Source organism: Neopsephotus bourkii, unplaced genomic scaffold (assembly GCF_033783945.1).
Source record: "Neopsephotus bourkii isolate Nb327-2 ecotype Australia unplaced genomic scaffold, CSIRO-AGI_Nbou_v1 NB_1016, whole genome shotgun sequence".
Classification (NCBI taxonomy): Eukaryota; Metazoa; Chordata; class Aves; order Psittaciformes; family Psittacidae; genus Neopsephotus; species Neopsephotus bourkii.
Genome location: NW_026901505.1, coordinates 1113047 through 1129028, shown reverse-complemented (window position 1 = coordinate 1129028; position 15982 = coordinate 1113047). Strand labels below are relative to the sequence as shown.

The following is a 15982-nucleotide window of genomic DNA, read 5'->3' as shown; positions in this document are numbered from 1 at the left end:
CTTATTTCAAATTCATTCTCAGCTGGAGTCAAGGTAAGCCTATTATATACTAAAATGCTTTTCCCAGCTTTTTTCCCTAACAAGTTGGTATGGAATAATTGCTAATAGTACCCTAGATAGTCATTCCAGTGCTGGGTGGCATCATAAGAACAGCACTGCATGAGATTTCCACTTGCTAGGATTGTGTGTCCCAAAATAAAAGGAGAAGAATAGAGATCCGCAAAGACGAAACTATTCAAAGGAAATAAAGCACCATCTAAATTGTACAAAAGGCTGTCAGTACTAACACAGGAAGTCCAAGAAAAATACAATTCTCACACAGTAGGATTTCATAATTAAAGGGGTTTTTTTATTTCTTCACTTTTTCCTTAATACAAAGCTTTGGCATCAGCAAATTTTATGAAAAAATAGAATGTACTAAATAATTGCTTGTGCTGCATGATCGATAAATGAGGCATAAAAATAGGTGTCTCTCTCCAAGGCAATCGGCCGGAAAGCGTTTCTTCAATACCATTCTGCTCTGTGGGGCAGAAAAAAAAAGGAACAAAATATTTATATTAAAGTTAATACTGCCAGTACTAAAATAAATCAATCAATCCTGTAAAAGTAAGTTAATGAGAAATGACTAATTATACAAGCCAGAGCATTAAGAGGTCCTTTCATCATTCTTACATGACCAGTAAAACACAGGAAAAAGGCTTGAGCACTTTCGACCTTCTGAGGAAACTCCATCTGCTACTGACAACTTTCAGTGGTGATATCCAACATCTGGGCTTTTTGGACTTTTAAGCAGTTGTACAGTAATTTCTCAAACTTCTTTCTATTCCCAAGAAGCAGTTTGCTTCTTTTGTTCCTTTAAATCACTACCTAATTCATTTAATAGTAACAGTCCACAAATACTACAAGTCCAAGAGAAAGCAGCTGTTTCCTTATTCTCATATCACTTAATGTTTACTTTTATCAGGGACTATTTAAAAATGCATGTATGTGTGTATATATACATATGCACAAACATATATACACACACACACAGTTAGGTATGTATATACACACAATCCAGAACTAATGCTCTAAATAAATGTTTAAGCTGCAGGAAGGACACAGTAAAAAGAAAGGATCAGGACATGTTTTTAGGTGAGTTTTAATGCAGAATATTTGGCACATTTACTTGCATCAGCATATTACATGGCCTCATTCTTGCTACTGTTGTTTTCTGGTAAGAAAAAGACCTTCAGATTCCTCTTGAAACACTACTGTAACAAATGTAGGATATGCCAGCACTGCTTTTTATTTGGAGAACAGCATAAAAAGCAGGTATGCTGTTACAACATTTAATGGGAATCTCAGTGAGAGGCGGCTGCCATGTATTTGGCATGATATTCAGCACAGGAAATGCTTAGTCTGCACTGAGGAACATAAGGTGTCAATTAAACAATAAATCTAAGGATTAGTGTCATACATTCACATTTTAAACTGTCTAAAATGAGTAGTAGAACCTGGCAGCACTTGTAGAGGCTGCTTAGATCCCAAAGGATTCAGCTGAAAAGCTGTTGAGGATGAAGGCTACAGCTAGGTGCCTCAGTTCTATGAATAAGTGATTTCTGACAGCTCTGGTTTCTGCAGTTGCTAGTTTTCTTAAGTCTGCCTTAAAGTAAAGCCTTGTATATGTTCATATTTTCATTCCTAGCACTGGGGAAAGGAGCTCTCTCCTTACATCAGCACATCCTTTGTTTGTACTAAGGAAACATCACTGTGAAAACACTTTGCTGGAGGCCCTAACTCTGGCAGTGTGGAGCAGCTCGCCCTTTCAGTAAAAATATGCCCAGATCCCACAGAGCAAAAGACAACAAGAAGAAGAGTTGCAAGGCAGGCAGAAATGCAACTGCTATCAGTGCCCACATCTGGATGATCCTACACAGGCTACAGTTCCTTCTCTCCTTCCTAATGATGTGGAAATGCCCAGAAATGCAGCCATTCCTGTTTCACAACGTATCTTGCTCCCTGCTTTCCCAAGCTATTTTTCAGTGCAGATTAACTACGTTCAGCCACAGCTTTGCTGCCAAGCTGCTGATCGATAGTGGGAATTCCAAGATTTTGACAAATGGGAAAAAATAAATAAATCAGGAGACCTGACAAGGCTGTTTGAAGTTCTAAAACTTTTTTTCATTAACCCTTTTTGGAATTAGCATCTGAAAAGAGGAGGAAAGGAAGATCTGCAAATTAGTGGTAATAAAGGTTCCTGATGACCAAAACCTCTAAGAACTTATGGCGCCTTCTGAAGAAGATGAGCTTAAAGCTGTCTAAAATATTACACTGGGGACTATTAGCCATGTTTCCATCTTATTGAGAAGGACACCTTATACTTTGCAGGCAGCAATAAAAGTAAAAAAAGCACTTCTCATATTAAAAAAAAAATAAAAAATCATGTTTATAACATTACATTTCCAGGCTGTGCAGGAGAATGCCTTTGAATCTCAGCCCAATTTTGGTAAGAGATCAACACACTAATGGAAAGCATCAAGATGTCCTGAGGCAAAGAAAGATTCTGACACTTCCCCTCCCCAAACAGATAATGATTAAGTATGTATCATGAGCCCAGATGTTCCATACACCAGATGTACCCAGTTAATAAATCTGCAGAATTGATTTATAATTGCCTACACAGAACTATAAAACAGTGAAAGTCAGGTGCTAGAGTCATTTCTTGCCCAGCCTGTCTGGAGGGAGGCACTGGGGTGTCTATAATAATTGAGAAAGCATGGATGTCTTTAAGCATTCCTTTGACTGTAATTCTTAAGCATACTACAATGAGAGCTCAAAAGGCTGGTCTGCTACCTTCACTTGAGAGAAGAAACAGTAGTGTATTTGGTACTTTTGTATCTCCCTCTCCTGAAAGCAACAAGTTAGTTTTATATTTAAATACCTTTATGCTTTGCTGAATGGGTGCCAACTAGGAATGCAGGTTTTTATTTTTATTTAATATGAAATTTGATTATGATTTTGAGGTGAAACTGTCAAAGATAACTGATAGTAGTAATTTTTGGTTCTGCCAGGTGAATCTTGAACATGGATATTTAATGGCAGAAATCTAATGTTTACCTAGATCATTGATCAGAACCTAAGTATAAATATTCTCTTTTCCCTGTTCCATGTTCTCCACTTTGCAAGAAGGTTTCCCTCAACAATACAGCTAAATATAAATTAAGAGGGATTTAAATGTTATATTGGAGCCTACTGTTAGGAGAGAGACATTAGAGAAATGCAGAAAGGGCATTTGATTCTTTGAAAACTATGCTTTTCCTATTTCTTGGTATTTGTTCCCAATGTTTCCATGACACCCACCCACCAGGAATATATAGAAACATCTGAATTTTTACTTACTCATTAGCATTCAAGCTAGCTGTGGCTTTGATGATCATGTAGCAGAGTGTAAGGGCACTGAGGAGGCCAAAACTGGCAATAATAAACCATTCTTCTGTTGACAAAGGAAAGGGAGGAAATCACTCGTGGGAGAAGGCTTATGTCAAAGCGATGCCAATATTCCCCTCAAACACCACTGGCGGAAGGCAAGAGGCTTCTAAGCCATGACTGGCACCAGGAGGTGAAGCAGAAGGAGGTTAGCCACAGAGTTACTGACTGGAGAAGGCTAGCAAAGAAGAAGTGGAGAAAGGTGTGGAAAAAAGCATGGCACAACATTTCCTGGCTGATCCCAAGGGTTAGTGACAAAGAGAAATTACTTAATGTAAAGTGAAATGCAGAAACAAGGGGAAATGTAATGAAAGCTCTGTCCACCCCCAAGTTAGAAAGAAGATTGTTAGGGTTGGTTTAGATTAGCTGAGATGTGGTTCTTCACATAAGCACACCCAATATACTTTCACACTTAACTTGTGTCTTCACCACCCTCCCCACCCTGCCCCAGTAAATGCTATAGTGTTATTTTAAAAGCCTACAAAAATAGGATGGCTTGTCCAATAGTAAAACATCATTAGAGTGTTCCATTAAACAGACAGGAATAAGACATGGGAAAGTAATTTCAACATTAGTGCATACATGCAGGCACACTGAAAAAATAAGTAGTATAAAGCAGGCTATTATAGAATGTTCACTATTCAAAGTTCAATTTGGCACTTGCAATAGCTCAGAATACAAAGATGTTTGCTGAATATAGCTTTTGGCTTAACTCGCATGCATCAAAGAATGCATGTGTCACCCATAAAATCCAAACATTTGAACAGCCTTTCCTAAAGCCTTATTTTATAAACATTGTCAGAATGAACTGTTGCTGATTGTTTCTTGCTTTATCCTTGGCATCCCATCTGTGCAAGAGCAGTGCTACAGTTGGGAACAGAGTGAAAATACCTTCTGTAAAACCAATCAGTGAAAAGTTTCAGCTAAACTACAGTTTCCCCATTCATGGCAAGGAAAGCAGCACACCAACAGATTTGCTCTCTGTTCAACAGAGCTGAATACAAGACGAATCAAACGTCGAACACTGCATGACAAAGTGACTTATTTGCTTTGTAAAGTACCCAGGTTTTATATGTGGATTTTAATTTCTCAGATCAGGACACTTCTGGATACAGACTATGTGTTTTATGAGATTTTTTTAACAAGACATTTACTTTGCTGCAGCCTCTAAAGAAACACTCCAATGGACTGCATCAGTTACATTGCCTCTTATGTATGTATCAGTGGCAAACAGTGTCACTAAGTTCAAAATCCAGATCATAGATGCACATCAGCAAAATACAAGGAGGAAATTAGACTGTTGTCCTGCATGCATTCTATTATTGCAATTCAGACAGAAAGCCAACCATTCACGCATAAAATTGAGACTCTAGAGCATATGGAAAAATTATGCCATTTCAGACATCGTGTTCACTGTAGTGCTATCATACATTAAAAACCCTAGGTAAAATCCAGTGTGTGGAAATTTCCCATGCTGTTCTTACGGATGACAGCTTGCAAGCAGTGCAGGAACAGTTTTCTGATGTCATAACTACTTGGACAATACTCAAATGTTGATACATCAAATACTTCTTTTTAATTCACAATTTTTGGGACAAAAACCATCTGCTAAGAGACATCAAAATTCCAGTAGTAATGTTCTCAGGGGGAAAAAAATCTCCGCAGAAATAGCAAGCAGCTAAAATATTTATATTTGTATAAATTATGGCATGTTAAGTATTCTGAAAGGGTAAATAACGGTTTTGGCAACCCAGCTTCTCATACTGGTCACCAAATTCAAGAGGGTCGTTTTGTTGCCATTTTAGGTCATCCAGTGTTCTTTCCATGCAGATCTAAATGGATATACCATTAATAATAGAAGTGTTGGCACTGTCATACCTAGAGTTATCAGTTTCAATACAGAGCATATGCCTCTTACAGAGACACTGAGGTCACCTTTGTTCCTGCAGGGAAATCTTTCACCACGGCCCTGCAGCACAGAGCCACAGCAGAGCAAGCACCACATACCACAGAAACCATAGAAGAGTATTGGAAGCCAAAGAAAACTTACTTGTCACAGCAATGTTGATCTCTCCTGACCTTGGCGTTAGCTCCCCATCCTGTGGAAGCTGTGACATCCCAGAGGTGCGCAGGGGCTCCAGGCTGAGAGAGCTGTCATTGGCAAAATCACTGAGTGCTGATCGCCTGCTCGCTGGCTGGCCTCTGGTGAGCCTTTCCATGTCAAAGGCTACGTTATCTGTACATGGCACGTTTGGCTGGAGGGATAAAAGCAATTCCACATTACAAAAGTGAATATTCTACATGAAGCAAACCTATAAATGGAGTAAACCCACACATACACACTTTATTCAGCCACTATGGCTGTCCTCAGATCACACAAGAGAGGAAAACATGAATTAGCAACTTCTATCTGAAGTCGCTACTTCATTCCCTCTTAAAGAAGTGAAGGAAGAAACAGGTAAAAGGATTAAGGTTCAAAAAAGGAACATAAATATGCTAGTATCGCAGCCTATACCTATATGGTTTACCACTGTGAGCAATGATGACATGCACCAAATCCTCCCGTACGCTCATCTAAAAATCCAGATATGACATTATTAATTGCAAAACCAGTTCATCCACAATATAACAGTGCAACTTACCACAATTCCCAGTGCCTTCAAAATGTTCAGTTTACACATTGGACATGTACAGTGCTCGCTAAGCCATGGATCCACACAGGCTTTGTGGAAAACATGCCTAGAGGAACAGACAAGCACACAAAAAATTTTCAAGCAATTCTATTTCACATAATGGGAACTATTTTAAGAAACCTTTAGATAGCTGATTTTCAAATTTAGGCAGCAGAACAAATTCTAGAATTGTCAGTATTCTGTGCTGACAGCAATAAGAAAAAAAATAAATCAAAACCTCTTGCTTGTTGTTGCCACCCTTTGCTAATAGTTCAACTAGGAAGAAAAACACTTAACAGAAGGATTCTTCACCTCCCCTTTTATTGCAGATATGAGTATGCACATGGGCAGAATAACTAGGGTAACAAAGTCCCCACTATAAACTTACATAAAGTTTTCACTCCATTTCTATATAGAACCTGGCCATAAATTGGGCAGGAGGAGCACAGATTGACCAGCAGTCAATTTTGTTCAAAAGTCCCTACAAGCAATCCAAGCACATTTATGTTTGATTTAGAAAGGGTTTTATAATTACCACATTTTAAAAAAAAGAAAGCTTTCCCTACAACCAGTATTTCTTGATACCATGAAGGAAAACACATCCATCATCATATAATGGTCATGAGAAACACAAAAAAGAACACAAACAGAAAAAGAATAATCTTTCAAGGATGAAAAGGCAAACCAGGTTTCTACTTGCATAGCAGTGAACTCTGCTATCGAGAACAGTCTGAACAGCCACCTACATTGCATACAAAATCTTAAGTCACATACACAAATAGAAATACAACAGTATTGGGATTGATATAAACCAATACAACAAGGAAGTATTATGCAGAGACCAAAACAATGTATCTAAAGTAATGGAATTACAGGAAATGGCTCTGTCGTGGTTTAAGCCCAGCCAGTAGCTCAGAACCACGTAGCTGCTCACTCACATTCCCTTTTCCCCCCACCCCAGGTGGGATGGAGAGGAGAATGGAAGGAATGTAAACCCCATGGGTTGAGATAAGACCAGTCCAATAACTAAAATATAACATAAACCTACTACTACTACTAATAATGATAAGGGAAGTATCAAGAGGAGAGAATATAAAACTAAAAGGGAAGGAAAAAACCCACCTCAATAAACAACAGTGATGCACAATGCAATTGCTCACCACCCACCAACTGATATTAAGCTTGACCTGAGCAGTGATCTGGACCTCTCAGGTGACTCCCCACGGTTTCTATACTGGGCATGACATGCTGTGGTATGGAATACCCCTTTGGCTAGTTTGGGTCAGGTGTTCCATCTCTGCTTCCTCCCAGCTTCTTGTGCCCTTCCTCACTGGCAGAGCATGAGAGACTGAACAGTCCCTGATTAGAGTATGTACCACTGAGCAACAACTAAAACATCAGTGTGTTGTATCAGCATTGTTCTCAGACTAAAGCTGAAACACACCACTGCACCAGCTACTAGAAAGGAGAAAAATAATTGTTACAGCTGAACCCAGGAGAGACTTCTTGGCTTTTGAAAAGACAAAAAACTTATCAGAGCATATTCAGAGCAGAAATGGGTATAACTAGACTTCCTACACATTACAGCTTTAGCAACTACTCAAAACCTAGTCTGACTACTGCCTACAGTAAGAGTCCAGATCTTTCATTTCCAGTGGCAATGACTGCAAAGCAAAAAGCCAGCAAGAGCAGGCACACCCAAACAGGACAGCCTGGTGATCATGACAAAGATCAGCAATTACCAGGGCTGCTTAGCCAGTGAAGAGCTATGCTCTGAAACCAGCAGGAAAGGGGCAGTGGCAGAACAAGGAGCTCTTGCCATCTATTTGAGGCACCAGCACAGTCCGTAAGAGGTCATGCATGCCCCCAAGGCAGCACAAAGTTGAGATACTCTGTCCCCTCCCTTCTTAGATTATACTTGCTGCTCTATGCCTCAGTAAACTCCTCATGGGGTCACAGACTTCTTTGCTCCCTACCCCTTGGGATTTCAAAACCAGAGACCCAATGAGGCATATTACCAGGTAATTCTCTTTCAAGTCTCTGGAAAAAGGCCCAAGAAAAAGACTCCTGAATTGCTAATAAGCATGGAAAAGACAGTATATAATTACATTTTGTCTGTGGCTCATAAGACTGATGGAGGAACTAAAATATAGCAATATGCTAGGCTCCAGTCAGCTACAACTACATATCCTACCTGTACTAACTAAAGATGCATAGACTTACAGGCAACAGAAGACGGACAGGGAGCAAGAGAACTTTGCTTATCTATAATCCAGATATTGCAGGAACAGAAACTTAGAGGATCTCCACCACTTTGCTGGCCTGTCCCTTTTAGCAATATAGCAATCATGAAAAACAGGGTACATACAGTGATTACTGTTCTAATCATTGCACAAAACACAGACTCGCTTTATCGTTATTAGGTCTTACTGCATTCTCTTTATTACTCACAAAGCTAGAGGAAACTATGTAGAAATCCTGGGTGGCAGAAAATGGATTGAAATCTCCTGAAACATAGAGAGATGTTGTTTTTCTATGTTAGGCAAATCATGGCTTTTAGTTACTTATGTTTCTTACTAAGTCTCTGAAGTCTGTTTTTGTAGAATAGGGTAAGCGTGAAAATCTCATATTTTGGGAAACAGCAGACATGAAGACTCCACAGAACTATGTAACCAGCTTTAATATATTATCAGCTAATCAGTGCTGTAGAAGCACTCAGATCAAGAGAAAGAAGCAGGCGACTGATATGGATGACAACATGCATCCACTAAATACTATGAGCTACTTTAAAGAGTCATTAGCAGTTTGATAGAGTTCAAATGTACCAAAACAGCGCAACTATTCTGTGACCTCTTAATTCTTTGCTTTTAGTTCCTAAACCCTCAAGAATATTTATTAATTCAAAAAAAGTGCAGTTCTCCAAGGTTATTTATTGACGTAGATCAGCATGGCTCTGCCTACTACTTATGCTGTTTATCTACTCCATAAAAAGCTTGCTGATACCATCATCATGGCTCAGGCTCTGCCTGGGTATCTCTGCTTGAAAGAGTTAAGGAGAAGTTATACAGGAGTATAGACAGTAAACACTCAGTCTGACAAAGTAAGCCCTTGCATTCTCTATCATAAACCTTCTCAATGTTTGTATTTGTCACTTGCGTTACTAGACCACCAACCTGAAGAGTTCCTAGCAAGATGGTCTAGGTCACAGCAGCTGATAGCAGTCCCCCAGAAGCCACACACCAGGGAGTGAAGTGCAACACAGCTTTTGCTGCTTTCCAGCCTCAGGGCTAGAGGAAGCATGGCCAGCAGCCAGGCTAGTAGCACTGATGAAGTCTCCCATGCAGGCATAACTCCAAATGGGTGACCTGCAGGTATTTTTCCACTGTGTCAGCATAGCCCAGCCAGTTGCCCTCGAGCTCATAATAAACACCATAATCCTGACTTTGTTGTACAACGGAACTTCTTTGTGGCATTTCACAAAGAAAAAGTGATTTAGAAATCTCTTTTGGTAGTGTAATACCTCTGAATTAGCATATCACAAAAGGAGAAGGGTTTGAATGAGCTCACAACTGACATTTCCCAAGAGCTCACTACACTTCCTCCTCCCAGTGCAGCATACCACCAAAGGGGATCAACGTGCTGCTGCAAAGTAGCATCTTTGGTTACTGCTGAAGGCAACTGCTCCCCTTGCCCTGGGGTACAAACCTCCCAGCAGCACACAGGTCCTTCCTGCCCTGCAGCAGGCTGCCCATCACACTTAGCACAGCTGAGAAGAGATGCTTGGCCTGCTATGGTGAGGAAGAAGGCACCACATGTGTGCCCCCAATAGACAATACCAGGGGAGAGCTGCCTCAGTGCTTTCCACAAATACAGTATTGCTGGGGGAAACAAGAGACTGCCTTCACAAGCGGGTAGCAGAGAAAACAGGGGTTGTGCAGAGGCACTGCAGTAAGGATGGCATTGAGATACTGTGTTAATTTGCTTCCATAAAAAACAAAAGGCAGCTATTTGCAGCAGCACAGAATCAACAGATGATCTGGCTTAGTCACTTTTCTCACTTCCTCCGTCAGTAAAGGAATTATTAAAGAACTGGGTTTGAAAATCATTTATTTTAGTGTATTCCATGCTCCTTTAATTAATTCTCTTCCTACTTGGTAAATTCCTTCATTCCCAGGTCATCTTTCTGCCCTTTCCAATGTCACTCTCTGCTTTTCTCTAAGCTGCCACTTTGTCCTCCCCTTCCCTCATCTCTTACAAGTCCTTCACACTACCCCTCCTGATCACTTTTCACCCAGTACCCATTCATCAGCTAGACACAGTGGTGTGATGGTGTAGAAATACCCAAATAAAGGAAATTGTCCATGAGGTTTGTCTTTTGCTAGAATCCTTCTGACATTTGCTTCCTCATTTTTAACTTACATAATGATATTCACAAAAGACAGAGCTGCTCCTCAGGCTTCTAAGCCTGAGACAGATGGTAGCCTCTGTGCACTAAAAGCTGTAGGTATGTCCATAAGCTGCTGGTACTGAACATCTTTTTCTGAGGCACAAAACAAGTTATAAAAGTTCAACGCATTATCTGCAATCATTTTCACTTTATTTTTAAGTTGGCCACAAAACTTTACATCACACACATTTTGTTTCACTATAAAATGAGGTGCAAGTTGCTCAGCGTCTGGTAGGTTTTGCCTGCTGTGTCCCTGCCCAGAACAGATTCCTCTCTGCTGAGGCACTGAGTGACAGACCACACTTAACTGCAGAGAACAGTTGTGGTACCAAAGGGAAATGCTACTTCTAAATTGATGAAAGCAGCAAGGATGTCATATGTCAGTGACTCCTACTGCGTAATGATTATAGCTTCCTCAACAGGCACAGTAAGAAAATTTTCAAGCCTTTCATTTACTTCCTCTTGCACAAGCCATTTTCTCCATGGTCTTCATGAAATGTCTTATTTGGCTTGAGATTCTCTATTTTTTTTTCTTTTCCATTTTAAACTACCATTGCCTGTTGCACTACAATGAGAGGTTAAAGTATCAGGAAGTAGAAAGGGATTAAACCTCCAAAACAAGATTCTGAGAGAAGCATCTCAAAAACTGAAGACTGAGAAGTCTTAAATGCAATCTGAAATTTACTGGGCTCATCTCTGCAGGTACTGGTTGGCTCTTCTTTAACAAATATAACATCTTGTGGAGCATATCCATTTCGATGTTTCTGCCTAGCCAAAGTGGTTTTGCACTCAACTCAAACCTGAGCTGTGGCAGATGAAAACTGAGATTTTAAAAAAGAGAAGTACAAAGTGAATGTGAAAGTTGTCATATGGCCTTCAGCAGGAATGGAATCTGAGCCTCCACTGACTTTATATTCTTGTGAAAAACAGAACAGAAAATCTACACAAGAGCCTTGATATCTCCTTTATATGGGAGATTGCGCTAAGATGGCAGTGGGATGCACCTTTGTCTAGCTCGTTGAAGCATCTGTAACTATCCCTGAGAGCAGGGAGCTTCCTATCTGCAGGATGTGCCTCAAAGTTGTCTGAAGGAAACTGACTTTGGTTTTTTTTAATAATAAAAAGGATTTAAAAAATCAATTATCATCTTGGTTAAATGATCTGCATCACATCTGCTGATACCAGCAACACAGCCATTGCTTGGACACTGGCAGTTGTTTAAGAAAGATGTCTTTTAGTCCCAACTCTGCCTTATGCTTAGTGAAAGAAGATGCTTTTCAATCAGATGAAGACTCATTCTCTATTTGCTGGCAAGGACGTCCCTTTGACCTCTGTTCAGTATCAAGAGAAAGGCACAGAGGAGTGGGATTTGTGAACCTCCATTCCACATCCTTGAGCCTCACAGAACCACCCTGAACTACCCAAGTAAAGATTATTTTTAAGAGGCACTTTATCAAACCATCAATCTTAGTGGTCCAAAACTGGTGTGCAGTTTCCAGAAGTTCCTCCTCTAACTTCAAAGTAATCTTCTATGTAACAAATCAAAGACTAGGGCTCAATTCACAGATGCAAGCTGTACTTGAGATTACAATACAGAACATAACTGGGATCTTTAGGTAACACTTGGGAGTACGTTTTTCAGCTCAAGAGGACATCATCTTTGACTAAAAATGATAGAAATGTAAAAGAAGAAATGCACAGACATCTGCACGACCAAATCTTTATCTAAGACCAAAATCTTCTAATCCCAAATACTTCTATAGAAACTTCTAAACAAACATCTGTACAGTGTATTAACTAAACAACAACACCAGGAATCTAAAACAAGTCACTGCTTCCCACAGTCTAAGAGATGAAGATACAGAAAACTGAACTAAATTAAAATTCTGGCTTCACAAGTAGAATGCGCACATTTACATCGGTAAGATATAATTCTGTTTTCCCTTTACGATGTTAAAAATTCATCATGCATTGGAAAAATATTCCAGCTATTCAGAGCAGCCTGCAGGAGGACTTAGAAGACCAGTAATGAGCTCTTATGTGCTGCTGCTGCGTGACTGAAGATCAACTCCAACACCACAACACTGTTGCTTCTAGAGTACCACGCAGAACACTATATACAAAGCACAGGGCAAATTACTGGATCTTGTCTGCATATATATATATATCATAATGTATTTTTCATGTCTGGAGATAAGGAGAAATCTTTGCATTTCACAATACGAGGGAAAGATGTCCTTGCTAATTCTTAAGGCTACCAAAATGTACCAATTCACCAAACCCAATCACCTTATGGAAAAGGTACTTAAATCTCTCAAACAGCAAGTGTCCTGAAACAACTCAAGAATGGAAGTGGAATGTAAACAAAATGAAAACCTTTAGCGTCAAGAGAGTGGCATAAAAGAAGGAAGCTGTTACATTTTGAGCACCAATGCAGCAAATATAAATCTTCAGGCACAAGTGAAGAACAGACTGCACCAGAGGGATCAAAGACAGGTGACAGTACAGTGGCTGATTGATGTCAGAGGAGGTATGAAGGTTGGAAAGACCGCATTTCCATTTCCTACACTGCTTCAGAAACCAGCAGCCAGTGTTGCATATCTACTGTGCAGAATGCTGCAGCTGTACCTGGTTCATTATACTTCAGGTTTTTGGGTCTGACCAGTCCTTAAATCTGCATCACTGTCCAACCTCCCCCTTACAATCTTAATAGTTCCATTGCTGATATGCCCAAACTGCCCATCTTCAAAATCAGAATCTTTTGTTTAATCTCTGTGGTCATAACAGTGCCAAATTAACACCTTCATACCTTCTACCACCATAGTCTAAAATAAAGTGGCTGTTACTAGGAAAGGAAACTTCTAACAGTTGTGTCTGTAAATCATAATACACATGAAATATTACATGAAATCAAAAGAGCACAAAGAAAGAACAGTTTCCAAACAAAGCAACTTTACTAGCTTACTTGCATGGTAAAATGCGAACAACATCGTTCTGCTTGTAACTCTCAATGCAGACAGCACAATGATCAAAGTCTGGGTCTGTTTCCTAAAATGAACAGAATGAAATTTCAAGTCAAGAGTTGAGGCTATGACAAATGTGAAAGTAATCGTGACTAGTATATGACCTCCATTGTGCCAAGTGGCTCTTACTATGAAGATACAAAAGAATGACTGGGTTATTACTTTTTTTTTTTTGTAAGTTATGCTGGAATATATCTCGTACATTCAAAACTCTCTCCTCATGTGGAGCTGATAAATGATTATCTGAAACATAAGCTGAGGCCTAAGATGATTCTAATACTAAGCTGGATTGCTATAAAATATAGTGGCAATTTTCCTAGAGGCTTTACTTCAGCTCAGAGCTAAAACTTCTATTTTACTCAGTTTGCTCTGTTTTGCTTTTTTCCAGGACAAGAATCCTGGAATTCTCTTTTGTAGCCAGAACCAGCACATTTTACTTATTTCAGAGTAGTCCCATATTTTTGTCTGCTGCTTACTTACAGAATTATCATAGTTATTATCCAGACCTGAAGACAGGGATCACTGACTGGCTCCCCTTTCCTGATTTACAAGTTATGATTTATTTTATTATTATAAACACCAGAATTTAAAAGTAGCTAATGAAAAAGGGTTGTTTTCATTTGGATGTAGGTACGGCATCAGCAATATAGACTTAAAATGTTTGGGCCTGTGACATCAAACAAACTGTGCCTTCTCTTAGTTCAAGTTTATTATTCTTTTTCTGTACTTTTTAATGCCAGCAATCTAGGAGGAAGCTACAGTCAGGAACCTCAGCAAAACAGCCACTACCTGGTCAGCACCAGACCGTGCTGCATGCACAGAATCACGGTGTGCTGCTCTGATGAAGGACAGGTTTTCTCCTACTCTCTGTTCACCTGAGTGTGCACCTCATGCTGCCTGTACTGCAGCCTGCACATCACTTGACAGTTTTGAATTTATGCTGTCAAATGACAGCATCTTTAATTTTACTTTGTGAAGGTTCCCCATATCTATATGCATTCCCATAACCACAGAAAGGATTTAGTGAAGTGGGCTGCCTTGAAATAAAACTACATAGGGAGGAGGAAAAGAGCAAAGACATTAATTCTGCCTCCTCTCTGGAAGTAAATTTTTCCACCAGTTCCTGATGAAGATAAAAAGATTATTATCTTTATTAACATTATTGCTGATAGTGTTTATAAAGATAAAACCAAATCACACTGAAAAAGTCCAAGGAAATAATTTTCTCTTAAAAATCAAACCATAGCCAGAATTCTCTTGCCTTTTGCAAATTAAAGAGCAAAAATTAAGCAAGATTGAGTGATTTTTTTTTCCTTTAAGAATCAAAGACAGTAGTGCTCCTAAAAGTGGAAAAAATTTAGGCCTTAACACACCATCTATTTTAGTTTATATATACTTATACTGGCAAGAAATATCACTGGACTAGCACTTACTGTCTTTCATGACATACCTGTTTATGCTCCCCCTCAGATTACTGGATATTCATATTTTACATAAGTGATTGTCCTTAATTACCAGTCTTTTGAACTTATTTTTCCTTTACACAACCTGCATATGGAATGATTCTAAACTTACAGAATTCCACATAAACAACATTAGCCCTCTGTACTCCTACCATCAAACCCCCCAGCCAGCCAGCACACAGAACCACTGTCACAGTTGACAGATGGAGCGCAAATAGTATTTAAGCAAGAAAAATGTCTTTGAAATGTAGAGGCTTAACAGCATACATTGATACTACGAGTTAAACAAAATACCACAGGACAAAGTAAACCTCCAACAGTGAAGGCAAAGTCATAAATCAGAAGCAGAAAGGAAAAACTGAGATTGTTTCCCCCAATAAATATTAAACATGATACTCAAATTTACCATGTTGAAATATTATTATTATTATACCTTATCACCTTTCTTTACTGTCCTGGTTGTCAATTTACCGATGGCTTTCTTGGCAGCATCTCCAAGACGACGCTAGTAAAGTGACAAATAAAAGAACACAAATTAACCCTGATAAACAAGGTTCATTACTGTTCTTTAGAATGACTTATTTGGGCCCAATACTAACACTGCAATACACGCTATGGCAGTAGGCCAACACCCAAGGCTTTCACACATAAGACAAAAAGAAAACACAATCAAAAGCACAGAGATGCCAGGAAGAAAAAACCCAATGGCTGAGCTCACAAATGCACTCAATAAGCACGGGCATAAACCTCATGGACCATATCAATGTCCACAAAAGTGATCCAACATTTGTGTGACAAAACTGATCAAACCCAGCCCACAGGATAAAAGCTAAAGTAACATGCCCTCCTGATGATTTCCATTACAGTCTGTTCATACTGGTTTTTATTCAGGATGCTGTATGTAATGTA

General features: G+C 39.4%; 1 protein-coding gene across 2 annotated transcripts in view; it reads right to left on the bottom strand.

The window, feature by feature from the left end:
• Positions 1–327: 327 nt before the first annotated feature.
• RNF130 (ring finger protein 130) overlaps positions 328–15982 on the bottom strand; it is a 42577-nt gene continuing 26922 nt past the window's right edge. The window contains exons 4-9 of one of the 2 annotated variants that reach the window (XM_061360111.1): positions 15507–15578; positions 13553–13635; positions 6111–6207; positions 5519–5723; positions 3382–3475; positions 328–520 (exon numbers count right to left, since the gene is read on the bottom strand). In XM_061360111.1, coding sequence (XP_061216095.1) covers positions 505–520; positions 3382–3475; positions 5519–5723; positions 6111–6207; positions 13553–13635; positions 15507–15578 — 567 coding nt within the window. In that variant the 3' untranslated portion in view covers positions 328–504. The other variant, XM_061360112.1, reaches the window with a different exon arrangement.